At 42.0% G+C, this 27,025-nt stretch overlaps 1 protein-coding gene and 2 long non-coding RNA genes across 3 annotated transcripts in view; 1 reads left to right on the top strand and 2 right to left on the bottom strand.

Annotated features, from left to right (window-relative positions):
- The window catches only part of LOC148094695 (uncharacterized), a 171,495-nt gene that overhangs the window by 125,191 nt on the left and 19,279 nt on the right, over nucleotides 1-27,025 (bottom strand). The window lies entirely within an intron of this gene.
- LOC148094698 (ornithine decarboxylase-like) lies at nucleotides 2,556-10,524 on the top strand. The gene is made up of 9 exons (XM_087837228.1): nucleotides 2,556-2,860; nucleotides 3,743-3,864; nucleotides 4,593-4,766; nucleotides 4,852-5,024; nucleotides 5,112-5,328; nucleotides 5,828-5,914; nucleotides 8,497-8,653; nucleotides 8,745-8,881; nucleotides 9,957-10,524. The coding sequence occupies exons 1-9, from the start codon at nucleotides 2,842-2,844 to the stop codon at nucleotides 10,185-10,187; spliced, it is 1,317 nt and encodes a 438-aa protein (XP_087693354.1). The 5' UTR covers nucleotides 2,556-2,841; the 3' UTR covers nucleotides 10,188-10,524.
- On the bottom strand, nucleotides 13,918-15,660 carry LOC148094697 (uncharacterized). The gene is made up of 3 exons (XR_015718424.1): nucleotides 15,596-15,660; nucleotides 14,215-14,386; nucleotides 13,918-14,051 (listed from the first exon to the last, which is right to left on the bottom strand). It is a non-coding gene; the product is annotated as an uncharacterized LOC148094697 (long non-coding RNA).

Here is a 27,025-nt window from a genome sequence, read left to right as displayed (position 1 = left end):
TGACTCTGTAAAAACTGAGAAGAGCATTAGCGTCCTAGGTGCACTCTACATGGGAAGAAAACTTCTTTCTTTGGTGAAAAATTCCACGGGAATGTGACACAGAGAAACCTGCCAAACACAGCAGAATGTGATGAAACGTATTTGTTGGTTTCTCAGTTCAAGTCAAGTTAATAGAAAAACCTTGTCTGTGCAAGTTAACCAAGTGGAAAAGATACCTGAAATTCATTACTTATTATAATATATGAATGTCTCTCACTCTCTTCTTCTGCCTCACTGCATCAGGAAGATCCAAACCTGAGCAGTAACTCGACAAGGTGAAAGCAAAATGTGGAAAAACAGTAGTAATCTGATGAAATTATGACTATTAATTATCACGTCACATGATATGATGAGTGACAGTGGTGTAGCACAAACTCCCTTTTAACAGGAAGAAACCTCCAGCAAAACCAGGCTCAGGGAGGGGCGGGCCATCTGCTGCGACCGGTTGGGGTGAGAGAAGAAAAAGACAGGATAAAGACATGCTGTGGAAGAGAGACAGAGATTAATAGCAGATATGATTCAATGCAGAGAGGTCTATTAACACATAGTGAGTGAGAAAGGTGACTGGAAAGGAAAAACTCAATGCATCATGGGAATCCCTGGCAGCCTACGTCTATTGCAGGATAACTAAGGGAGGATTCAGGGTCACCTGGTCCAGCCCTAACTATATGCTTTAGCAAAAAGGAAAGTTTGAAGCCTAATCTTAAAAGTAGAGATATTGTGTGTCTCCTGAATCCAAACTGGAAGCTGGTTCCACAGAAGAGGGGCCTGGAAAGTGAAGGCTCTGCCTCCCATTCTACTTTTAAATACTCTAGGAACAACAAGTAGTTCTGCAGAGCGAGAGTGAAGTGCTCTAATAGGGTGATATGGTACTACAAGGTCATTAAGATAAGATGGGGCCTGTAGATTGTATTGTCATTTTAATTAAAAATGATAATTGCAACAATAAAAGAAACAATACTGTCCCTGATGTCCGAGCTTAGTTGAATAAACATTGGGTGCCTTGAAGGTTAAAGGAACTTTAGCCATTTTTCAACGGCCAAACCACCCATCTGATCTTAACATAATAAAGCAAGCTTTTGAGTTATAAATTAAAAAAAAAAACTTAACTCAGGAAGCGTCACACATAAGCAGCTACTCATGGTGGAGAAAGCATCTGGTAATGTCCATGTTTTCTAGACTAGACATCATTTTGGACTTCAGTTTATTTATATATATCACCATTTGTGTAATCACAGTGGTTGTTCTTTAATAACAATAAGAACTCTGTTGGGATAATATGGTACTATAAAGTCACATTTCACAGAGAGAAAATATAAGTTAAAGTGTGACACTCCGTGATGGAGTAAGATGTAAGAAGAATAGGAGAAGCCAATGAGAGATTATTTTCAAAGGTAAACACTGCTCATCAATGGACAATTTACAGCTTACTCATAATATCCCCCAAAATTATTTGTTTCTAGATTGTGATTTTATGAAGTGTCTGAAAAACAAATTTGAAGTAACATAATTAAGTGTTAATTACAGGTTGCATGAAAACTGGGGAGTTTAGTATGCTTACAGGCTGAAGTGGTATAGTGGCTAAGTTTACAGTAATGCACAGCAATGCTGAACTGATGGACAGTAGGCTCTTGGGTTCATGGTCAGTGTGAAGTTACAAGTGTGGAGACATCAAATTCAATTCAAAGGGCTGATGCTCTTAATGTTCAGTCAACCAAATTAGCTATAAGCTTGATGGCGTCTAGGAGTTGGAACTCGGCCGTGTAGTTCGTGAAAAATCTGCTTATATTTTGTTGAATTCTGTTAACTAAATCCAGAAAGATCATTAAATCTTAGAGAAGCACAGGTCGGTGTCAGGTAGTGGTCAAGTGACCACAGACATTGGGTTTAAAAGGGAGATGAATCACCTGTTCTGCGCTCAAACATTGGTTCCTTCATGTCAGGAGCACCGAAACCTTTGCTTCCGTCAGCCACCGCTCGCCTCAGGTGTCATGAGTATTTTACTCATTCAGCTTTGTTCATTCTTCCATCCTGGTTCAGCCTGCGGACCAGTCGTAACACCGGTTCCGAAGCCGCGGTCAGCGCACCAGGTGTTAATAAAGTAAGTACATGCCTCTTCCAACCCATCACTAGCCTTTGCCGCATTTTGGTCTAGCCAGCACGCTACATGGGCACGCCAATTTATTAAGAATAATCAGTGTGTGTTTCCCCGATCGTGGCAGTCAGCTGATCAAAACTTGCTTACAAATTAAAATCTAACTCTCACAACAGAAATTATTATGTGACTTATTTCTAATTGATTCTTTTCTCCATGCTGTACTACTACTGCTGATCTTGTGTTCTGCCACCATTACTCTGGGTAATAATTAAATAGATGTGTTCATGAGGCCATACATATAAATGTATTCATGCAGTTACACAGGCAAAAAGTCTCTAGTAATGCAAATTATTACTTTTTTTTAGAGAGTAAAAGCTTATGTTTAGGTTAGCGTAAGGGTCTCCACTAACCTAAACCTCAATTTATAGGCAATAAGGGACCTACAAGTTAATAAAAGAATCCAAGTTAAAATGAGTTAAAGTTCAACATTATTTGTGTGAAAGTTTCGTAATTGTAAATATCTAAAAAAGTTAGATTTGGGAATGGAAATCCTCTTTGCCAGAATGAACTGTTAAAGTCAAATTTACGTAACAAAGTGGGGAAGGTGGGGAAATGCCACTAACAAAACCAGCCGATCAAGCCATTCTCTGTTGTTTTACTTTGAACTTGTGGAAGTTCTCTGCAAGATCTTCACACTGGAGAACATGGACACTACAAAGGAAGGTAAGCCTAAAACTTTATGATCTGATGTGTGAACATGAACATTGCTGTTTGTCTGTGTAGATTCTCTGTCATCCAGATCATGGTAGTCTGAAGAGCTTGGAAAGAAGGTGACTGGAGTTTCTTTAAGATGTTTCACCGAAAGGTAGGAAAGGAGGTCGGAGAACAGAAAATACTGTCATCCATTATGTAGCAGGTTTATTGGAGAAACTCAGGAGAATTTTCTCCAAGTACATCAGCCCAGGGACAAAATTCCCAAATATTGGTCTGCAAGGGAGATAGATAGGGGGCACCAAACACGGAGACAAGAGATAAACAAACATGAAGACAAGGTTGACTAAACACAGCAGAAGACTAGACAGTACATATGACTATGTTATGACCAGTAAAGACGCAATCAAATAAAAAAAGATAATGACATGAGTTCTATGTTTTTAACTGTATGTTAATACTGACTTCTGATACCGGTCCTGAGATGAATGACAGAGGCAAAAGTAAGTACACGTTGGCCAGTCGTGCAGTCCTCTCCCGAAGTCCTCTCCCTGAAGACCGAATCGGGCAGCAATGATTTATTCCAAAGTCCTCCAACACTGCAAAAATGAGTATAGAAAATACCCCAAATTACAAGTCCACAGTGCTTGCACAGTGGTTAATCCACTTCTCCCTGAAATTTTTGACTGTGAATGACAAAATTCCGTCTTCCAAAGTCACTGTTTTCTCATTCGCAGGAAACTAGAGGAAAAAACGGAACCTTCCTGAACAGCTCCGTTTATACTTATTTCTCAAATGCATCACCTTTTCCCTTCTCTCTTTCTCATACTTTCCGACATCTCACATTGTGTAACACTTTTTGTTTATACGTGCCTTTGCTCTTGACACCTGCAGCTACCATAAATGAATCAATGGTGCGTGTTTTTTCCCCTGAAAATGATGACATTGAAATCCTGGACAGTGGAAGGAGCATCACTGATGTGATAGACACAAGGGTGAAAGAGCTTGGTTCACAGGTGAGTATCAGAGGCATCATGCAAGAATATTTGTGCATCAAGTTTTTCCACTTCTTTTACCACTAACTAGCCCATTCTGATAGTTTTAGCAATGTCCCTGACCTCTGTGAAACCTTATATTTCAGAGATTATTATTCCTCATACCGAGGCAATGATGATTATGATAAGATATGAGAATTAACGATGTACAAATACTTTGTTACCATACTTCAGGGGCATCATTTTAAGTCACTGAAAGCCTTCAAACATCAAGGTTGTTTGTGCCTAAACAATTAACACATGCAAGGCAAGGGTTATCGCTAGGGATGTTCCTGGTGATTAATTTCTAATTTTGACTAAAGTAAAAAATTGGACTAATTAACGAGTCTAAAAGGGTCTAAAATGTTAAACTTTTGATCTGTTTTGTGTCAAAAACTCATTAAACAAAGGCATTTGAAACCATTAATCACATTCTTGTCATCTACCATTTCTGCCGCTTATATCGCATTCTGATCGTATTAACAAAAAGATCAGGCCTAGATTAACAGATTTATGGCATTTCTCGACAACGATGAGCCATCTGGTGGCAGATGGCTGCATAACATTACGTACACAATAATTTACTGAATCAATTAAAATGTTAACAATGACATAATTCATCTTGTCGACTAGCGGCACACCACATCCCTAGTGTGGTGAATACACCAGAGATTTTCGACATCTTTGAAATAAAATGTTTCTTTTTTCAGGGCAAAGATGAGCCATTCCATGTGTTAAATCTTGATGATATATTAGAAAAGCACAACAGGTGGATCACTAGGTTGCCTCGGGTCAAACCTTTCTATGCAGTAAAGTGCAACAACACACCAGCAGTTATCAAGATGCTCATCGCTCTGGACACGGGTTTTGACTGTGCCAGCAAGGTACCGGTGTTTCAAAGATGATTTGGGGATTCTTTTTATGTTCTTGTGAGTTTGTTCATGTGAAACACATCTCTGTCTGACGCAGGGTGAGATCGAGCTGGCCCTGTCCCTTGGAGTTACCCCTGATAAGATCATTTATGCCCATCCTACCAAACCATGGTCCCACATCAGATATGCCCGCACTCACAGAGTGAACTTAATGACTTTTGATAATGAGGAGGAACTCTTAAAAATCTCTCTTACCCATCCTCAAGCCAAGTAAGTAAGCAACTGCTAATATGTTTCAGCATTTTATGCAATGTCTTTTGAGAGTATTGACTATTAATGTCTGGATGCATTTTGTAGGCTAGTAATGCGAATTGCAGTGGACGACTCCAAATCTCTCGTAAGACTCAATGCAAAGTTTGGAGTCAGACTGTCCTCAGTTAGTAAACTGCTGGAATGTGCCAGACGGCTGAACTTGGAGGTGATTGGGGTCAGCTTCCACGTAGGCAGTGGGTGCACTGGAAGTTTGGCCTTCAAGCAGGCTATCACAGATGCTCGATATGCTTTTGATATAGCAGTAAGTTATTGTTGCACAAACAAACCTTTATAAGAATACTGTACTGTACATTTAATTTTGAATAACTGCCACTAATATGGATTGGTTGTGATGATCAGTTGTTAAATTTACCACTTTCAAGGTATTTTTTAATGTCTTTATTAATGACTCATTCAGTATTGATATAAGGATCTGATTTAAATTATGAAATATTACTGAAAGTTTTATCTTATTGTGATCAAGTGCTCATATTAATGCTAAAGTAAAGACCAATGTGATGATGCAAGGCGAGAATGTAACTGTGACACTGCACACACTCCTCATTTCTGTAACTTAAAATGACCCAAGTTTATAAAATGGACTTAATGTTGTATTCAGTATGACCTGAAATGAGTGACTGAGCCCACAAACTAATCAGGAAACTATTGAAACAATGGTATTAATATATACAAAGCAGAAGTCTTCTCAGCTAAACCCTACATGGCAAAGTCTCAAGTTTAAACAGATTATATCTTTGCAGAATTCAGCGGGCTTCCAGATGCGCCTCTTGGATATTGGTGGAGGCTTTTCTGGGACAGAAGACTTCATTGAAGTGAAATTTGAGGAGGTATTATTAATAAAAACACTGTACAAGACAGAGGGAACGTGTTTAGGACATTCAAACATAACATTGGTTGGCAGAATTTTAACTTACAATGAGTTGTTCCTTTTAATTGTGATAATATCTGGAATAAACAAGCATATGTACATTTAGTTATGTGTTAGAGCCCTGACTGCCCTGGTGACAGACATCATTCTGTTCAGATGCTGGTCACGTTATTGCTTTCCTTCATCTTTTCTCTTGTTTGCGAAGCGGACCTTGTTGGTTCGGCCTAAAATCAATCATTTTAATGTAAAACTACTGATTACTACAGCTTATAGAGTAGTGTGATATAGATTGGAACTACCTATACGTGTTACTGTCTTGAGAAGAGAGGTGAGTTCCCAAGGTAAAGTAATTCATCAGTAGCATAAAGACGGCATATTTTGTATATGCATTTGTTTTTTTTTGTTGTCTAGAATATCACACAAACTCTATCCTTGTCATGATCCTGGGTCTTTTGACCCAGCGTTTTAAGTTTGAGTTTATTTGGTTCATTAGGTTATCTAAGTTCATTTGTTTATTAGATTCCCCTTGTGTATCCAACCCCTGTTAAGTCTCCCTTGTCCTTCATGTGCTTCATGTCTGTGTTTCTTATGTTGTCATGTTTGCGTTTCATTATGTTTCCCATTTTATTTTGAAAGAGGTCCTGTGATCCTGCATTTTGTTTTACTCTTCCCTTGTGGCGTTGTTATGTTCATGTTGTGTCTACTGTGCCTTTCTGTTTCATGTTTCAGGTCCCTATGTTCTGTCTCCCCAGTATGTTAAGTTTACATGTCTTGAGTTCCGTCAGTGCGTTTCCTGTTTTACTTTCACAGTCTGTCCTATGTTAATGTTTCTAGTTTTGCTTCCCTTGTCTCGTCCTGCCTAATTACTCCCAGCTGTGCTCTCCTTCTGTGGCTCATTCCCCCTCGTTATCCCTCAGTGTATTTAAGCCCCATGTTTCTCTTTGTCAGTGTTGCGTCCTCCCTCATAGCTGTGTGATTTTTCCCTGTGGCTCCTTGTGCTTTAGTTTTCCCAGTTTAGTTTTGTATTGTTTTTCCTGTCCCACTCCACGCCAGCAATAAAGCTGTGTTTTTTGAGTTTACTTTTTGTCTCTGCGAGTTTGCGTTTGGGTCCTACTCTTTAGTGATGGGATTTCCGGCTCTTTTTAGAGATCCGGCTCTTTCGGTTCGGCTCACTAACCGGACCGGATCTTCAGGTTGTTTTGTTGCTTTAATTAATTTATTATTAACAATAATATAAAATTATGCACAAAAGGAATTACTAACGTAAAAAAAGTGGTTTTATTTATATATGTTTATAAAATATATATAAATATATGCGGTGGCCCCTAGAGACAAAACGCGTACAAACTCCAAAACACATTACTAGCATGAACTGAACTTCCAAAGCAGAGCTACTAGATCACTTAAATTACACAAATGAAAGCATGTGTGTATTGTTTGTGTATTTTTACACAGGCACTCATATATATTCAAATAATTAAAAAAAAAAAGTTCATTTACCTGTTACTACCACACACCAAATCCGGTCGTTGGTACTTGCTGGCTTGTGTAGCCACTAGGTAACAAAAGCTCAACACTGCGCCCAGCATCCTGGAGCACTTCTGTTGTCTTTTGTACATGTTTTGAGTTTTTACGTGCTTCGGAGTTTTTACGTGTTTTTGAGTTTGTACGTGATTTGAAGTTTGTACGTGCTTTGTCTGTAGGGGCCACCGTAAATATACTTTTATTTATTCACTCCACATAAAATGTAATAAATAAATCATATAATACAAAAATCAACTATTCACATTTCAAATTTTAACTATTTAAATTTTCAGCTTTTTTCCTTTTACAAATTTAAAGTGAAACAACACAAAACACTGCAAACCACAACACAATTAAATATAAATTAAAATATGAAAACAAAAATAACATGCATATTCTCTGTCATATGGACCTGCATGAATAAACTTTCTGAATCCTTTATCATCTGCAACCGAAAATAGTTGTGGATGATTACTATACCTTTCTAATGTGACGTTGTTGTCCCTGGCTCTCTCTCCCTCGCTCCCGCTCTGTTCCTGTGCTACTGAGTGTAACTACCGCCCCTCCCCCCTCTGCCCAGCATAAAGCACAAGGCTCGCGTGCAGAGTGAAGCGGAAAAAAAGTGCGAGAGAGAGGGTGAGAGAAAGGGGGGGAAAAAAAAAAAAAAAAAAACACGTGACGGCTCGCGATAAGGAGCTGGCTCGCGTCGTTCACGTCAAAGAGCCGGCTCTAAGAGCCATTTCGTTCGCGAACGACCCATCACTACTACTCTTGCCTGCACACAGCCGTATTGTGACGATCCTTAGTATTTTTCATTCTGAATGTTTATCTACCACAATTTAGAATCACCAATCTCTTGTACTTCATAGAAGCACAGGTAGAGACCTCAAAGGCAGAGGTACTGCCTTTGAGGTCAGAGGTACTGATCGCTACAGAACATCTTAAAGTGTCAAGAAAATGTCAGAAGTATTAATAGCTCAGCAATATCCATTAACCTAATGTGTTTTGCATTCTTAGTTTTCAGAAGTCATTAATAAAGCACTGGATGAATTATTCCCACCTGCCAATGGGTTGGAGATCATCGCAGAACCAGGCCGATTCTATGTCGACTCAGCCTTTACACTGGCAGTAAATGTCATTGCCAAAAGAGTTGAAGACACAGATGAACGCAGTGGTAAATGTACAGATATGCAGTTTAAAGCAAATTAAATACTCCATAATGATGTGCCTTTGTATTTAAATTGAATTTAATTTCAAATATAAAGGTAAATGCTTATCAGATCGGAAGGACTACAGCTCTGAGAAGATGATGATATACTACATCAATGATGGAGTATACGGATCATTAAACTGCCTTATCAATGATCCTGCCCACGCCAAGGTTGAACCATGGCCTCTTAGGGTAAATAATATAAAATCACCATACTTTTGAGTGTGTGTTTATATCCAGTTTCTTGTGGTAAAGTTGGTAAGATTGTGGTTATAGCATACCATGTACATTGAAGTCATGGTTACAGTTAGGCAATTAATATATGTTTATGTTACTGACATTTAAGATGTGCTGTTGATCAATATTGATGAACAGCACAACTTACTAATAGAACTCAGAATGAGACCTCCATAAGCTTCCTTTTTAATCTTAAGTCACAAAGGCCTTAAAAACTGGTTGGTGGCTGCCTGGCAACCACGATCACTAGAAAAGATTGAGTGTACCTCAACAGGTTTCAAATAGCTACTGGAGTTTGCTGGGAAATTGATTACTTAAGCTCTAGTCATGCCTAGGCCTAGAGATGCTTAGTGTCCCACTTTTAGCCACCAACTGCAATGGAAAAAGTATTCCCTGATGGGTTGGGAAGTGGTTGTGGGAGGTTGCTGTCCCAGGGACAGGTCAGTAGCAGTTGCCATAGTGGCCCATCGTTTATACAGAAGACACAAATTTTTCTGCAAACCATACAGTTGATGTTAAACTGTGAACAATGTGATGCAAACTAAAAATGGAAGACTGTTTGCATTCAAAGTAAGTATTGTACTGTATCACTGTAACCAACAAGTTGTGAAAGGCAAACTGTTTGTATTTACATCTTTACAACATTTCACTACTACTCACTGTTGAGTGTGTTTTTGCAGACAAGTTTGCATCATCATTGTAATCCTCGACAGACTGCAACATCCAACACAATCACAGGGATTTTTTTGGTGCATCATCAGCTCTGCAAATGAATTCACTTGGTTATACCGAACAACAACTTGTGAATCAGTCAAATATCACGCATTTTTTTGTTTGTTACTCAATGGGACTAAGGTCTTACTACATCTTGAATTGTTAAATTTAAATCTCATTGCTTGGAAAAAAAGATAAACATAGACTTTTTACTTATAGCTCATTACAACTAAACCTGGTATTGTATGGAATTCACATGGTTAGATTGTGAGAGTGCGATTAGGATTTTATATTTCATTTGCTTTCCTTTTTACAGGCTGTTGACAACAGTGAACCGAGATACTACTCTGTTATCTGGGGTCCAACCTGCGACAGCATTGACAAAGTCACCGAAAGCTGCTGGATTCCTGAGTTGCACGTGGGGGACTGGCTTCTTATTGATAACATGGGGGCTTATTCTCTCAGTACATCCACTGACTTCAACGGCTTTGAAAGGGCACACATTTACCCTGTTGTGACAGCTAAGACCTGGCTCGCCATACATTAGTCTTGCTTAAAAAACACTATCAATTAATGATCAGATAATAACTGAGAAAAGAGTAAGAAAATGTAACTTAATATAACTATCATTAATTTGAGAGTCGATCATTTGAGTTTTTCTTGCTCCCCAGTAATTATAGAATTTTGTAGAATTTCTGCTCCTCGAGAAATGTAAACTGAAAGATTGTTATTACATGAACAAATATTGAACATGGATAAACATGCTGTTTTGAGACTAACTTTGCAGATGTCTGAATATTGTCACGTTTTAGTTAATGGACTCAGGCGCAGACCGGGAATCTTTGCAGAGTTAACAATCAGTTTATTTACACAACGACACCTGGTGATACTATTTACAACGTGCTGGAGGGAGGGGAGGGGGGGTCCAGGGTTCCGGGGTATGTGAGGGGAAAGACGGGAATCAGACACACTCCAAAGGCTCTCTCTCTTCACTCCCCACACTGGGGAAACACAAATCCACTCACTCGTCCACACGGAAACAGGCAGGCAGGGAAAGGTCCGGGGTAGATCTGCACACAGAACGGGGGTTAATGACGAACAGACGGAAACAACTTTACGGAGTTTAACTCACTAATGGTTGAGAGACTGACTGCCGTCTTAAATCGGCCTTGCGATCATCCCGATAGGCAGCAGGTGCGTGGGCCAGGGGCGGGAGCCCATAATGAGCACCGCCCCGGCAAGAGAGAGAGAGAGAGAGAGAGAGAGAGAGAGAACATGTTGCCTAATACAGGATCAGCTGGTGAGGCACAGGGACCATGACAAATATAAATCTCCTCAGAATTGTTTTTAGTGAGTTCATACTGAAAACATAATCTAACCCTTTCAAAATTTTGCTTCATAAAATAAAACAAATTCAGGGATATGTCTCTAACAATCTCAAAAAGTGCTATGAAAATGAATAATTGTTTTACCATTGTAATGCGGTGTGAACATGAACTAGTCCTGCTTAATTTTAAAAATGATCAGATAGTTACTTAAAACTACGGTGGCTGTGAGAGGCCAAACGGACTGCAACATAGGAAAACACCAGCAATGTCTCTGGGGAGACAATAACCGGACGGACCAGTTGTAGGAATCAAAATATGCTAAGAATTGCGCTGGAAGACACTTAAAAGAAGTGCAGGATCTATCGGCTTTGTGAGGAAAGAAAAGATGAGCGGTAAGTGTGTTAGCCTAACTATTAGTCTAAAAATCTGTCATCACTATTATATGAATCATGATAAAACACATCTACCATGGCTGTGTCCGAATTCAGGGGAAGGATGCTCATAAGGACACTACCTACCTAAGTCAAGGCCCGCGGGCCACATCCGGCCCGGCGTACATTTATATCCGGCCGGCGAGATCCTTTTATATAGATGTACTATTATTGTTATGCATATGAGGTGCTAATAATATACTAACTACAGATCCAATAATGCAGCGCTGCAGCCTCCTTGCTGACCGCTAGGCTACCTGGGAACATTCCCGCATTAATCTAGTCAAACTTCTGTTATTGAAGCTAGCCGCTCACAATGGTGGAGAGAAAACTTGATTCTGAAAGCAGAGCGTTTCAGCCCCAGTGGGTGACTGAATATATGTTTACAGACATTGCTGGTAAACCCGTGTGTCTTATTAGTGGAGCTAATGTGGCTGCAATTAAGGAATTTAATATAAGACGGCACTACAAGACAAAACGTCAGGATAAGCTGAAAAACCTAAATGCAGAGCAGAAACTAGGGAAAGTAGAAGAGCTAAAGAAGAATCTGACATTTCAGCAGACTTTTTTCACCAGAGCAAAATCACAAAGTGAAAGCAAGTTTTATTATAGCAGAGGAGCCAAATCAGCCCGGTACCACTCTGAAGAGCTGCATGATGAAGGTGTGCGACGTCTTGTGTCAGACAAAACTTTATTGCATACTCTCTTGCTGTGGATGAAAGTACAGACATGATGGACATTGCACAGCTGGCCATCTTCGTCTGTGGAGAGGGTTGAACATTAAATCGATGCACAGGACAACGACAGGAAAAGACATTTTTTAAAACGTATGTCAAAGTGTAACCGACATGAAACTGCCCTGGGACAAACTTGTTGGACTTACAACAGATGGAGCGCTGGTGTTGTGCTGTGAAAAAAGTGGACTAGTCCGCAGGATGTGAGTAAAGATGCAGGAGGAGAACTGTACCGGTGAGTTAACAGCATATCACTGCATCATACACCAGGAAACGCTGTGTGGTAAAGTCCTAAAAATGGAGCATATAATGATCACTGTAACGCAGACCGTAAATTTTATCTGAGCTAAAAGTTTAAATCACCGTCAATTTCAGTCTTTTATGTGGGAAATAGATTCAGAGTTTGCCGACATTCCTTATCATGCAGAGGACCGTTGGCTGAGTTGGGATAAAAATTCTCAATAGAGTTTTTGAGCTCAGCAAGGAAACCTGTCAGTTCATGGACATGGCATGTATGATGCAGTGAAAGCATTTCAAGTGAAGCTGTCACAAATGCACCAGTACAACCTGCCTCACTTTCCCTGTTGCCAAGTAATGTTGAACCAAGTCAGCGGACTTTGCTGAACTGAACTGCACCTGTGCAGATTCAGATGGAGCTGCAGTGTAATGATACACTTGAGGGAAAGTACGGCACTGAATGGCCCGCACAGTTTATTAGTTCCATTCCTGAAGCAACGCCTCAGCTCCGTCTACATGCGGCTCCAACCTTGTGTGTGCTTTCATTTATTTCTTCTGGGGTTTTTGGCAGCATGTTCATATTTCTAACTTGCATAATTTTGACAGGATTTATTTTTATGAAGAGCAAAATATTTAAAGTTTATTTTTTAAAGTTTATTTAATCTGGCATAATGTTCCTGTCTGTTTTTATTCATATTTATGTTTAAAAAACCATTGTTTTAGTGTAACGTGCAACGTAAAGTGTGCCTTGAGTTTTGCCCCCCTGTGCAATTGAGTTTGACACCCCTGACCTGAACACATAATTGTACTTATTCCTCAAATTAGACACCCTTTATTAAAAAAATGTCTCACAATGTATCATGTCAATATCAATATCCTAAAATAAGAAAGCATTGTATGTGATGTAACAGAGAAAAAAAAACTAAACAAAAAAAGGTCAATAGACATGTTTTGTTTGCTCATTAAAAGACAGTTTCCCATTTACATTTCTATGTTTCACATAAGTTTGTAATTTTTACTCTGGGACGGGGATGGATGATGTGCGTCCTGCGCCACCCATACGATCTGGGGAGTATCGGAGCCATGTCTGGACTGCTTGTGCAAAGACAAACTCGGAGTTCGCCCCTACCTGCTGCGTCAGGCCATCTAGGACAAAAATAAACACACACACACATAAACAAAAAAAGTTATTTAGAGCACATGAATAAGCTCTTGTTAACTGTCTTCAGTGGGGAGAAAGTATGTAAACTCTTAGGCTGATAAACATGAAAGTCACCAGGCGTAAATCTGCAAACTGCCGCATTTTAAAACAAAATAAACATGGGGCTGAAGACCAAAGACTCCATCTCCAGATTAACCGGACATGAAAGTCTTGTTATTAAGAAAGATCAAGTAATATAGCAAAAACCGGACATAGGAAATGTGAAACACACCCAGCAGATCAATTGATCCCTTTATTGTTCACTTTAGGCTCATAAAACTACAACAAAAGGGAAAACTTACCAAATATGCATCTGCACAACACTGTCTCTTTAAATGCCCTTTTTTGCTTTGTCTGGTCCTTGGTTTTTTCCCCTGCCCAGTTGAGTACCGAGGCCAGCTCGTTTGTAATGGCATAAGCCATTACACGGCAGACTCGCACCTCCAGTGTGGTCCCTCCAATCAAGGCAAAGCGTCTCACCTATAGACACATTTTAAGAGATGGAATTAGCGTGTCTCATGTCTTAAATGTGTATGCAAGTGCTTTTGTGTTTAATCAACATGCCGTCGTTATGTATTTAAATCACATCTGACAGCTATTACACTTTATAGTTACAAAGTGTACATAACCTTTATATACTTACCATTGCCTTATTTGCCTCTTGTGATTGAAGAGCTGCCTCTGCATTGTTTAGCTCCTCAGTGCTGTGCAAGGGCAAATCCAGAGGCAGTACCCCAGCATCTACCGATTCATTGCAGCAGGGATGGCGGATGGCCTGACCTCCTCACGGAGTTCATTAACTGCTCTGGTCAGGTCTGACAGCATAGTTAATATCTTTTGTGAGGTCGCATATGTTTCAAAGAACAATTCTAGAAAGATTAATGGCTTAAGCAGTGAGAGGTGAAAAACTAATATATCCATAAGTGATGGTGTAACATTCTGCATTCAAGTATAAGTTGTTCTAACTGCTAAAAGTGTACCACCAGTGCTGAACTGCACAATGCACCAGTCTTTCATTTTTATCTTTTTTTTGATTTGGAGTCTTTTTTTTGCCCTGTCTAGGATAAACAGGAAACAGATAATTAGAATATATTTCATAGTCACTACAAAACTTGATCTATTGACTGAACTAAATAATAAATAATAGCTTAAAATGTATATAGGCAACTCCATTTTCCTCGTCCACACGTAAATGCTAAAACTGAGTTTTTGAAAATATCCATCCTGGCGTCTTTAAAAATCTCAGTTTTCAGTTAACGAAAACGCAGTTTATGTGTGGACAAAAGGTGCAAACGCAAGGTAGGTGAATGGTAAATGGACTGGTTCTTATATAGCGCTTTTCTACTCTGTCCGAGCACTCAAAGCGCTTTATACAGCTAATTCATTCACCCAATCACTTCTAAGCATCTAACATTCATACACATTCACACTCCGATGGATGCATCGGAGAGTATCTTGCCCAAGGATATTTGGCATGCAGACTGGAGCAGCCTGGGATTGAACCACCGACTTTCTGGTCAGTGGCTGATCCGCTCTGCCACCTGAGCTACAGCCACCCCAACTCATTTACGTTCCACTGAGCGTGCAACGTAAAGTTTGAATTGAGTGCGAATTGAAGCGGGTGCTCTCCAATCATTAAAAGTAACAAAGTCATTGAACACATTTATACAGTTACCTTTAAGTTGATCAATCATCTATCACAGATTTACAATTTTTTGTAATACTATGCTAAAAAGCAACTACAGAGCGAAAGTCTGGGTCAAGCGCCGAGGCGACGGCAAGAACAAAGGAACCCTCGAAGCGTTAGGCTAGCTTTGTAAGGGAATATAACGGAAAAGTATTAAACGAAAATGTTTTCTTTGTTGATAGACTTTGTTCGCAGTGCAATTTATTTGTTGCCAGATTGTAAGATGAAAGTAGACACAATTTCGGGCTCCTATTTTGTCCGAAACATTAAAGTTTTTTACTGTTATTCAAATGCAACAGTGGAAATAACGAATAGAAGAAAATTCATTCATTCTTACCTTATACTAATCATGGTGCTGGCCAGTGCAGTGCATGAACTCATGCCTTCTCCGGTCAATTCTGCTGACAGTAAATATAATGTCCCGCTCTACTGTACAAGACAATAGTTACCTGGAGGGATGTACCACTGTGAGAGGGGTGCTGCGGAATAGTCCAAGTGATCGCTGCTTTAATTTCCCGGTCAACTATACATAAATTGCACGGCGACACGATTTTTTTTAAAGCTGGTGAACTAGACCAAAGTCATTGATAACAAAAAAAACAATAAATCTACTTTCTCCGGTACTTTATTATGGAGGACCACAAGAGCCACGCGCATCGAAATAAAAAATTCTGTGCTTAAATAATGAATTGTAGAATAAAATGTGCATTTGTAAATTCATTTTTGAATTCCAATTTAATAAACTGATTTTTAAAATGCTTTTTAAGTCTTCATTTCAAAAAACAATTTCGAATTGCACTTTAATAAACTGCATTTCAAAATCCATTTCCCTTTCCTGTTCGCTCAGGGATTAACATGTGGATTAGCAGTTGGATTAGCAGTTGGATTAACAACTTCATTTTAAAAATCCTGCTGTTATTCATATTAGCCACACCGTGGGATGTAAGGAGATCTCTGATTGGTTGGTCAGACACAGGCTGTCTGCCAGCCTGGATTTTTCTAGCTCATAGCTTCGCCCTGCTAAGAAGCGTGTGTGCTTGTACAAAGGCCGTTCAGCCTCGGGATTTACACTCGGCTCGACACGGATATGTGAAGAATGAAGGGACCCTGCAGCGAAACGGAGAGCACAGCCTCTGACTGAGTGCCTGTTTATGCAGTCTGACCACCTGTGAAGGTAACGTGCTAACATGGCTAACGCTAGCATCACCGCATGTAGCCCCGTTATTTTAAGGTCATCTTAGCTTATGAAAGTTTTACGTCGCAGCTGTACGAGCTAGCTACGTGTTTTGTAAGCTGCTGTGCTCTTCACAAATAAAGCTGGAAGCAGCTGAGACTAGTAGAACCAGCACTGAGGCCTGTTACATTGCTGGTTTTCCAGTGTGTGCGTCTGATGCCCCAAAGCTGACTCAGAGCCGTAACACCATCAATGGCTGCAGTATGGAACAGACGTGGGTGTGTCCTCATCTCCCAGAGGAGTCCAAACCATCATCAAACAGCCCTACAGACACAAAAACGTGAAAATATAAACAACCAGACTATCAGCAGTGATTTAACTACTTCTGACCTCTGTGAAAATCATTTACAGTATATATCACAGAATTTAAGGCCTTTATAATCACAAAGCATACAGAGAAAAGTACTAAACTGAATCAATTTCAGCTTTTGTTTTTCATGATGTATATTGTATAATTAAATTTCATTATCTGTATCTTTACCACACATTTGCCACACCGGTGTAGATACTGTAGGTTCAGTGAATGCTGAAATTGCACTGATTAGAATATACTGGACATTCAAAGCTAAGAGTCAGCGCACTGTTTTAGAGGCTGGGATTTGATGAATTCATCATATATACAACCTTTGATCATCATTTATGTCCAGTTGAGAATGAATCTGTGCACTCACATATTAAATGAACTGAAATCAGTAGTGTGATCTCCAGTCTTGATATATTAAATGTGAGAACTGACAGCTGTTATTTTAATCAGCCTGTCTCAGTTGTTTTAACTCTTAAGTATCACAAAGTAATGTGGTAACATCTGGACTGACGAGTTTACTGTCAGCATTTTAATCGCTAGTTTAAAGACTGTAGGTTGCAGCCGTTGCTCTAACACTGTATAAATGTAACAGGCCTCAGTGCTGGTTCTAATAGGAAAAAGGTTTTCGAAATGCAGTTTATTAAAGTGCAATTGGAAAAAGGTTTTTGAAATGCAGTTTATTAAAGTGCAATTGGAAAAAGGTTTTTGAAATGCAGTTTATTGAAGTGCAATTTGAAAAAGATTTTTGAAATTAAGTTTATTAAAGTGCAATTCGAAAAAAATTTTTTTTCAGAATTTTTTATTTTGATGCGCCTGGCTCTTGTGGTCCTCCATACTTTATACCCGCTCAGTTGCAATGCAATTTAACGCTCAACTACAAATCGATGGCTTTTTGATGGTGACCTGCGCGGAATGATGGTCAACTATAAATAGACGTTTTCTCGACGTTGTTGTTGTCACCTGGTCGACTACAAATAGATCAAATATCAATGAAAAAAAACCCAACGGTAAATCAACATCATTTCAACGTCCCTATAGTAAGATCGTCGGTTTACCACAGTATTTCAATGTTGTTACAACAGTGGCATTTCAACCCTGACCATAACGATGGATCGGATGAAAAATCAACCTCAATTCAATGTCGTCTTGCTATCTGGGCGGCTGTCTTCTTGGTTGATGGCAGATACTCCCTTCACCCTGGCCAAAAAGGCTAAAATGACCAAAGAAAAAGTGGAAAACAGCTAAACATGAGAGGTTTTTGGACAAAGTTTTTTTCTTCCATTGTTTAAGCACTGCTTCCAGCTAAGAGTGATGCCATAAATCCCCTATAGCTGCAGAACAGGCTAACATTGTTATCTTTTTACAAAAAAACAGCTGAACATGAGAGGTTTTTGGAACACCAATTTTGTGTTCTCCATTCTTTAAGCACCGGTTCGAGCACTGGTTTGAATACCGTTTAAGCACTGGCGCCGTTTCAAAAGTACCGGTTTGGTACTGGTATCGGATAAAACCTAAACGATACCCATCCCTAGTCCTAAGGTTAATCCATTGTTTATCTTAAGGGCATACTGGATCATCACAGTATAACACGAAGCCAGGATATCAGTCTGTGCAGTTAGGAAAAAAAATCATACATTTTAACTGCTTTGGTGCAAATCAAAGTGATAAAAGGTGCAAAGGATATTATGCAATATTATTAAAATATTAATTTTAATAATATTGCCAAATAATATGTCAAAAAAACATTTGAACTTTTATTTTTAAATTTTCACTTGTTCTGAAGTTTACACACGCAATGCTATTTATATAAAAAAGCAAAGCATTTGCAGATGGATAGTTACACGATGGTGTAACTATCGTCTTGGTGTCATGTATGCTTCCTCTCTGGGCATTAATCACATATGAAATCTACCTTGTGTTGCTGTTTCTTTCATTTAAGGAACATTTCTAGATTGCAAGCTACAGTCTGCCCCTCTAAACTGCGGAAAACTGGTCCTTCATGTCGTTGTGTCAAGATTATTGTAATCCTCCGTTTACCAACTTAGATAAACTGTCGCTTTCATCCTTACAAGCTAGAAAAAATGTTGCAACCAGAAACCAAACGTACTATAGCAAGCAAGTTCACATTGCGCTGATTTTATTGTTTTTATGATGGCTCCCAGTTTATTTTAGAATTTGTTTTGAAATTCTCATACTTGCATACAGAGCTCCAGACTAAATATTTCAGCTTCCTGTTAAATACACTGCTGCTCGCTGTCTTTACTCAGAAAACTGAGAGGACCGAGGCCTGCAGTGTGTGGCTCCAGTGTTCGGGAACAGAACCTCCTCTGTTTAGCTGCAGTTAAAAACTTTTCTGTCTAAACAGACCTTCTGTTTTTTTCATTGTTCATCTTTTTATCAAGTTCTTTTTTTTTTAAATTCAATGTGTTTCCTTAGTCTAATATGATCCCAGTGTTAATAGGAAAATTAGGAGCTGTAACCCCCAAACTGAAAGAGTGGCTCCGGCAGATTTCAGGCACAGCATCAGAGGTCTCTGTCCAGAAGACTGTAGTCCTAGAATCAGATGATGCAGAACGCAAAGGGCTCTGGTAGATGACATGCACAACCATGCTGTGATGTGACTGTGCTGACCAGTGTTGTTTTGAGTTTATTGAGTTTATTGACGATTGATTGACTCATGAATCACTAACACTGCAAGATCTGCCAGAATAGCTTCATCACTCTGTGTATTATGTAAATAAAACAATGTAAAGATATTTATGATTCTCATAAAATCATGTTTATTCACAACCGAACACAGAAACAGTGTTCAAACTGAGTCATACTATCTCACACTGGGGAGCAACTGAAGATTTTATCCTCAACGTGTTAGAAGCGGGAAAAATGGGCAAGCATGAGGATTTGAGTGAGTTTGTTAAATTATGGTCAAATTGGAATGGTCAAATCATCTCTAAATCTGTACCTCTGGTTCGGTGTTCCCAGTCTGCGGTGGTCAGTATCTATGAAAAGTGGTCCAAGGAAAGAACAGTGGTAAACCAGGGACAGGGTGATGAGTGGCCAAGGCTTGAGTGGCACCGTGTGGTCCGATCCAACAGACGAGCTGCTGGTGAAAAAGATAATGCTGGTTCTGATAGAAAGGTGTCAGAATACACAATGCTTCAGGAATGGTTTGAGGAGCACAGCAATGAGAGTTAGTTATCTGTGGGATGTGCTGGATAAACAGATTTTCTCAGTTTAAACATTCAACATGTTTCCTGTGTTCTGCTGTAAATAAAATCAAAATTTTACACATTGGTCACACGTCTTCTCCACCAAAGCAGTGCTGATGGGAAAGGAGTGCTGTATGTGAAAAGTAACCTAGTGCTTTATCAGCTGATCGATGATGCTAAAACCCGGTATTATGCTAATCCATCCATCCATCCATCCATTCGCTTCTTCTTATCATTTTCAGGGTCGCGGGGGGCGCTGGAGCCTATCCCAGCTGTCATAGGGCGAGAGGCAGGGTACACCCTGGACAGGTCGCCAGTCTGTCGCAGGGCCATCACACAGGGACAGACAACCATTCGCACTCACATTCACTCGCACATTCACACCTAGTGACAATTTGGATTATCCAATTAACCTATCCCCACAAGCTGCATGTCTTTGGACGGTGGGAGGAAGCCGGAGTACCCGGAGGGAACCCACGCAAACACGGGGAGAACATGCAAACTCCACACAGAAAGACCCCGGCCTGATGGTGGAATTGAACTCAGGACCTTCTTGCTGTGCGGCAACAGTGCTAACCACCGTGTCACCGTGCTGCCTAAGACTCATGATTATGCTAATCATGAGTCATAAATCATATGCTATCCCTGTAAATAATACACAATAAAAGACTGAATCGGTCAAAAGTACCTGCTGACATCATGTGAGACATTTTCTGTCTAAATGCTGGTTACTTCTCTTTGCACCCTCTAATAACGTCTCTGTTTTACAAGCTTGCTGCATTTGACTTTGTTTGGCGTAGATGTTTTCCCAGTCATCTAAACCAAACTCTAACTGTTTGGTTATTGGATACAGTGCCTGCCCCGCAGCCTGCAATACAGAGAATAGCTGTTTAAGTCAGCTCATTAGGCACTGGATGATGTTTTGAATTTAGAATTCAGTTTAGTTTTATTTGGGCCAAATCACAACAACAGACACCTCAAGCAATTCAATTCAATTCAATTCAATTCAATTTTATTTATATAGCGCCAAATCACAACAAAAGTCGCCTCAAGGCGCTTCATAGATACAGAGAAAAACCCAACAATCATATGACCCCCTACGAGCAAGCACTTTGGCGACAGTGGGAAGGAAAAACTCCCTTTTAACAGGAAGAAACCTCCGGCAGAACCAGGCTCAGGGAGGGGCGGGGCCATCTGCTGCGACCGGTTGGGGTGAGAGAAGAAAGACAGGATAAAGACATGCTGTGGAAGAGAGACAGAGGTTAATAACAGATATGATTCAATGCAGAGAAGTCTATTAACACATAGTGAGTGAGAAAGGTGACTGGAAAGGAAAAACTCAATGCATCATGGGAATCCCCCGGCAGCCTACGTCTATTGCAGCATAACTAAGGGAGGATTCAGGGTCACCTGGTCCAGCCCTAACTATATGCTTTAGCAAAAAGGAAAGTTTGAAGCCTAATCTTAAAAGTAGAGATAGTGTCTGTCTCCCGAATCCAAACTGGAAGCTGGTTCCACAGAAGAGGGGCCTGAAAACTGAAGGCTCTCCCTCCCATTCTACTTTTAAATACTCTAGGAACAACAAGTAGGCCTGCAGAGCGAGAGCGAAGTGCTCTAATAGGGTGATATGGTACTACAAGGTCATTAAGATAAGATGGGGCCTGATTATTTAAGACCTTGTATGTGAGGAGCAGGATTTTGAATTCAATTCTGGATTTAACAGGAAGCCAATGAAGGGAGCAGCCAAGCTTCCTAGCCTATTGCAGTGTAATTAAGGGAGGGTCCAGCTAACTATAAGCTTTAGAAATGTTTTAAGCCTAATCTCAAAAATAGAGATAGAGTCTGTCTCTTGAATCCAAACTGGGAGTTGGTTCCACGGAAGAGGGGCCTGGAAGATGAAGGCTCTGCCTGCCGTTTTACTTTTAAATATCCCAGGAACCACAAGTAATATTAGTCTTTCTATCAATATTTGGTTAGAGGCCCCGGGCATATGCGACTTCAGTAAATGACATGCACACACACAAAATGCTCTTTCTTCCCATCCATCCATCCATCCATCTTCATCCGCTTTATCCGGGGCCGGGTCGCGGGGGCAGCAGCCTAAGCAAAGAGGCCCAGACCTCCCTCTCCCCAGCCACCTCCTCCAGCTCATCCGGGGGAACACCAAGGCGTTCCCAGGCCAGCCGAGAGATATAATCTCTCCAGCGTGTCCTGGGTCTGCCCCGGGGCCTCCTCCCGGTGGGACATGCCTGGAACACCTCACCCAGGAGGCGCCCAGGGGGCATCCTTACCAGATGCCCAAACCACCTCAGCTGGCTCCTTTCGATGTGGAGAAGCAGCGGCTCTACTCTGAGCCCTTCCCGGATGGCCGAACTTCTCACCCTATCTCTAAGGGAGATGCCAGCCACCCTTCGGAGGAAGCTCATTTCCGCCGCTTGTATCCGCGATCTCGTCCTTTCGGTCACTACCCACAGCTCGTGGCCATAGGTGAGGGTAGGGACGTAGATCGACCGGTAAATTGAGAGCTTCGCTTTTACACTCAGCTCCCTCTTCACCACGACGGACCGGTGCAGCGTCTGCATTACTGCAGCCGCAGCCCCAATCCGTCTGTCGATCTCCAGCTCCCTTCTCCCATCACTCGCGAACAAGACCCCGAGATACTTGAACTCCTCCACTTGGGGCAGGACCTCATCCCCGACCCGGAGTGGGCACTCCACCCTTTTCCGGCTGAGAACCATGGCCTCAGATTTGGAGGTGCTGATCCTCATTTCCGCTGCTTCACACTCGGCTGCGAACCGCTCCAGTGCGAGCTGGAGGCCCTCACCCGATGAAGCAAACAGAACCACATCATCCGCAAAGATCAGAGATGAGATCCTGAGGCCACCAAAGCGAAAGCCCTCCGCCACTTGGCTGCGCCTAGAAATCCTGTCCATAAAAATTATGAACAGAACCGGTGACAAAGGGCAGCCCTGGCGGAGCCCATCACCCACCGGGAACGAGTCCGACTTATTGCCGGCAATGCGAACCAAGCTCTTGCAACGGTTGTATAGGGATCGAATGGCCCGTAGCAATGGGCCAGACACCCCATACTCCCGCAACACCTCCCACAGGACACCCCGAGGGACACGGTCGAATGCCTTCTCCAAGTCCACAAAACACATGTAGACTGGTTGGGCAAACTCCCATGCACCCTCAAGTATCCTCGAGAGGATGAAGAGCTGGTCCAGTGTTCCGCGACCAGGACGAAAACCGCATTGTTCCTCCTGCATCAGAGGTTCGACTAGCGGACGAACTCTCCTTTCCAGCACCCTGGCATAGACTTTCCCGGGGAGGCTGAGGAGTGTGATCCCCCTGTAGTTGGAACACACCCTCCGGTCCCCCTTCTTAAAGATGGGGACCACCACCCCGGTCTGCCAATCCACGGGTACTGCCCCTGATCTCCACGCAACATTGCAGAGGCGTGTCAGCCAGGACAGCCCTAAAACGTCCAGAGCCTTCAGGAACTCGGGGCGGACCTCATCAACACCAGGGGCTCTGCCACCAAGGAGTTGTTTAACTACCTCAGTGACCTCGCCCCCAGAAATTGGCGGGTCATTCCCCTCATCCCCAGACTCTGCTTCCTCCTTGGAAGACGCGTCAGTGGGATTAAGGAGGTCCTCGAAGTATTCCTTCCACCGCCTGACAATTTTCTCAGTCGACGTCAGCAGCGCTCCGCCAGCACTATACACAGTGCAGGTAGAGTACCGCTTTCCCCTCCTGAGACGCCTGACGGTTTGCCAGAACCTCTTCGAGGCAGTCTGAAAGTCTTTTTCCATGGCCTCTCCGAACTCCTCCCACACCCGAGTTTTTGCTTCAGCCACTGCCCGAGCCGCATTCCGCTTGGCCTGTCGATACCTGTCGGCTGCCTCCGGCGTCCCACAGGCTAACCAAGCCCGATAGGACTCCTTCTTCAGCCTGGTGGCTTCCTTCACCTCTGGTGTCCACCATTTGGTTCGGGGATTACCACCACGGCAGGCACCAACCACCTTGCGGCCGCAGCTCAATGCAGCAGCTTCGGCAATGGAGGCGCTGAACATGGTCCATTCGGACTCAATGTCCCCCGCCTCCCTCGGAATGCTGTTGAAGCTCTGCCGGAGGTGTGCGTTGAAGATCTCGCGGACTGGGGCCTCTGCTAGTCGTTCCCAGCACACCCTCACTACGCGTTTAGGTGCACCAGGTCTGTCCAGCGTCCTCCCCCGCCACATGATCCAACTCACCACCAGGTGGTGATCACTTGACAGCTCAGCCCCTCTCTTTACCCGAGTGTCCAGAACATATGGTCGCAGGTCTGGTGATACGATTACAAAATCGATCATCGACCTACGGCCTAGAGCGTCCTGGTGCCACGTGCACTTATGGACACTCTTATGTTCGAACAAGGTGTTCGTTATGGCCAAACTGTGATTAGCACAGAAGTCCAATAACAAAGCACCGCTCGGGTTCAGATCAGGGAGGCCGTTCCTCCCAATCACGCCCCTCCAGGTCTCGCTGTCGTTACCCACGTGAGCATTGAAGTCTCCCAGCAGGACAACAGAGTCTCCAGGTGGAGCACCTTCCAGCACCCCCCCCAGGGACTCTAAGAAGGCTGGGTACTCTGAACTGCCACTCGGCGCATAAGCGCAGATGACAGTCAGGACCCGTTCCCCGACCCTAAGGCGCAGGGAACAAACCCTCTCGTCCACCGGGAAAAACCCCAACGTACCGGCAGCAAGCCGAGGGGATATTAGAATACCCACCCCAGCCCGCCGCCTCTCACCAGGGGCAACTCCAGACTGAGACAGAGTCCAGCCCCTCTCCAGGAGACTGGTTCCAGAGCCCAAGCCGTGCGTAGAGGTGAGCCCGACTATATCTAGCCGGTACCTCTCAACCTCACGCACTAACTCAGGCTCCTTCCCCACCAGAGAGGTGACATTCCATGTCCCTATTGCCAGTCTTGGCAGCCGGGGGTCAGTCCGCCAGGGCCTCCGCTCCTGGCCGCCACCCGGCACACAATGCACCCGACCCCTATGGCGCCTCCTGCGGGTGGTGGGCCTGCGGGAGGATGGGCCCATGTCTCCTCTTCGGGCTGTGCCCGGCCGGGCCCCATGGACTAAGGCCCGGCCACCAGACGCTCGCCCTCGGGCACCCTCCCCGGGGCTCTTTCTTCCCATTTCTGTTAATACACCAAACAATTCATATGTTAAGTTTGTTCTGTTAGTATCTCTACCGAGATAGACAATCACTGTGGAGCTTATGTCACACAACAATAAAGCTCACATTACACACAACAGGTTCTTCATTCAGTCTATGAAGACACTTCGTGTTTGCTGTAAATTCAGATGATTATTATCAAAGACCGGTCCAGCAAAAATCAACACAGAAAAGTTTGTACTTGGAAGTCCACCATAGATCTAGATTGCTGTTCAAAAGTACAAATTATATTTCTTATAGTAGCTTTAAATGTGGCTATCAACAAGCTGGTGGGGGAGCATAAATCATGAGACTGAACTTTGATGCCACATTTTGAATCTAGGTTCATTCAGTGCATAGTTTTACTTTCATTAGATGCTTGCATTAGGTTTAGGAAAGCATTGCTGTTTGAGGTACCCAGTGCATTTATACCAAGCCGTCCTACCCAAGTGTTTGTATACGTCTACTTGTACTTATGTTTACACTTCTGATCATCATAAATGGTCATGATCTGCATCTAGTGGTACAATTCACCATGTCTGTTTATAAATATTTCTCTCAGATGGCTACCACTGATGGTGATGCAGCATTAGTCATGAGTACCTCACCAGGTGGCACACTAAGCATGGGGCCCTAACTTGCTGTAACTGGTAGTGTTTTTTGTGTAAAGAAAGTCTCATTTTAATGCTTGTTTGTTGTAGGTGTGTATTTGTTCTTTTTCTCTTGAAAAGTCAACTGATATGTAGTATGGCTTGGAGGTTCCCAAGCTTGTACATAAACGTGGATATGCTGAACACACAATGTGTTGCAGAAATACAGCCAACACTATTGAACAACTACTTAACAAAGTAAGCTAATGAATAAAATACAAAAAAGAGAGAAAAGGTACTGAGTCTGACACTTGAGATTGGCTGCTGGACTACTTGTTCAATGTGTCAAGCCTGACACTTCTGAAAGAGAAAACCAGAAGAATATAAGCCAATTACAGAGTTATTCACTTAATTTACTGCTAGTGTCAACACACGTTTTTTTTTTGTTTTTTTTTTTTTTTTAGATATTGACAGTAGTTGGGATCCATGAGTTGACATTCTTGTAATTTATTTACAGGTGAGTTTTCCCCCATTTCTGCCATTTGATTCAAGATGGTAACACTCGATTAGTTTAACCTTGGGGAAGGACAGAGATGATTACATCTCTGTGATAACCACAGAAGGCAGCACGCGGTGCCATTCGTGTACACGGGTACAACAAAACAGCAACATACTGAACAAGCAATTTATAACATTAACATGGACTTACTGATGTTTTTTTTTCCTATTCAAATGTTCTTTGTGTTTTACTTCTTTGTACTGGTATAATGCACGTGTGTTAAAATGCCTACAGTAGGTATGACTCTAGTAATTCAGTATTGACACAGCTATGCTCTGGTTTTAATACAGAGAAAGCGTACTAGCTCCTCAGGGAGAGGGTGTGGTTGCTTTTGACACAGTAGAAACCCTGAAGTAAAACCAAACAAAACTTTGTAGTTTAACTGAAAACCATTTGAATTATGTGCAGTGTGTTGTGAAACCTGTATTTCATTTGTTTGACTTCATTGTGCTTTTTCTGTCACGGCTGGCGGGGTGAGCCGTGTGGTGTGGAGGAAACGGAGGACCCAAAATGCAGACAGCCGATTTGATGATAAGAGTGAGGGTTTAATTTACAGTGTACAAATAACAGAACTGAGGGCAGGACAGAACATAACCTAAACTGGGTGAGCTAAATAACAACCGGATCATACAAATGGGGTGGGAGGCAGAGAGACACAGACGA

This window comes from Neolamprologus brichardi, unplaced genomic scaffold (assembly GCF_056152115.1).
Source record: "Neolamprologus brichardi isolate AB-2024 unplaced genomic scaffold, ASM5615211v1 NODE_ptg000031l+_length_7269946_cov_1, whole genome shotgun sequence".
In the NCBI taxonomy this organism is placed as follows: domain Eukaryota; kingdom Metazoa; phylum Chordata; class Actinopteri; order Cichliformes; family Cichlidae; genus Neolamprologus; species Neolamprologus brichardi.
The sequence above is the reverse complement of the archived record's forward strand: the minus strand, read 5'-3'. Positions and strand labels throughout refer to the sequence as shown.

What these genes read in the sequence shown, in the direction of transcription:
- LOC148094698 (XM_087837228.1), top strand. An exon ending in TTGAAGTGAAATTTGAGGAG is followed by an intron (nt 5,915 to 8,496) that starts GTATTATTAATA and finishes TTGCATTCTTAG; the next exon opens with TTTTCAGAAGTCATTAATAA. An exon ending in AGACACAGATGAACGCAGTG is followed by an intron (nt 8,654 to 8,744) that starts GTAAATGTACAG and finishes TCAAATATAAAG; the next exon opens with GTAAATGCTTATCAGATCGG.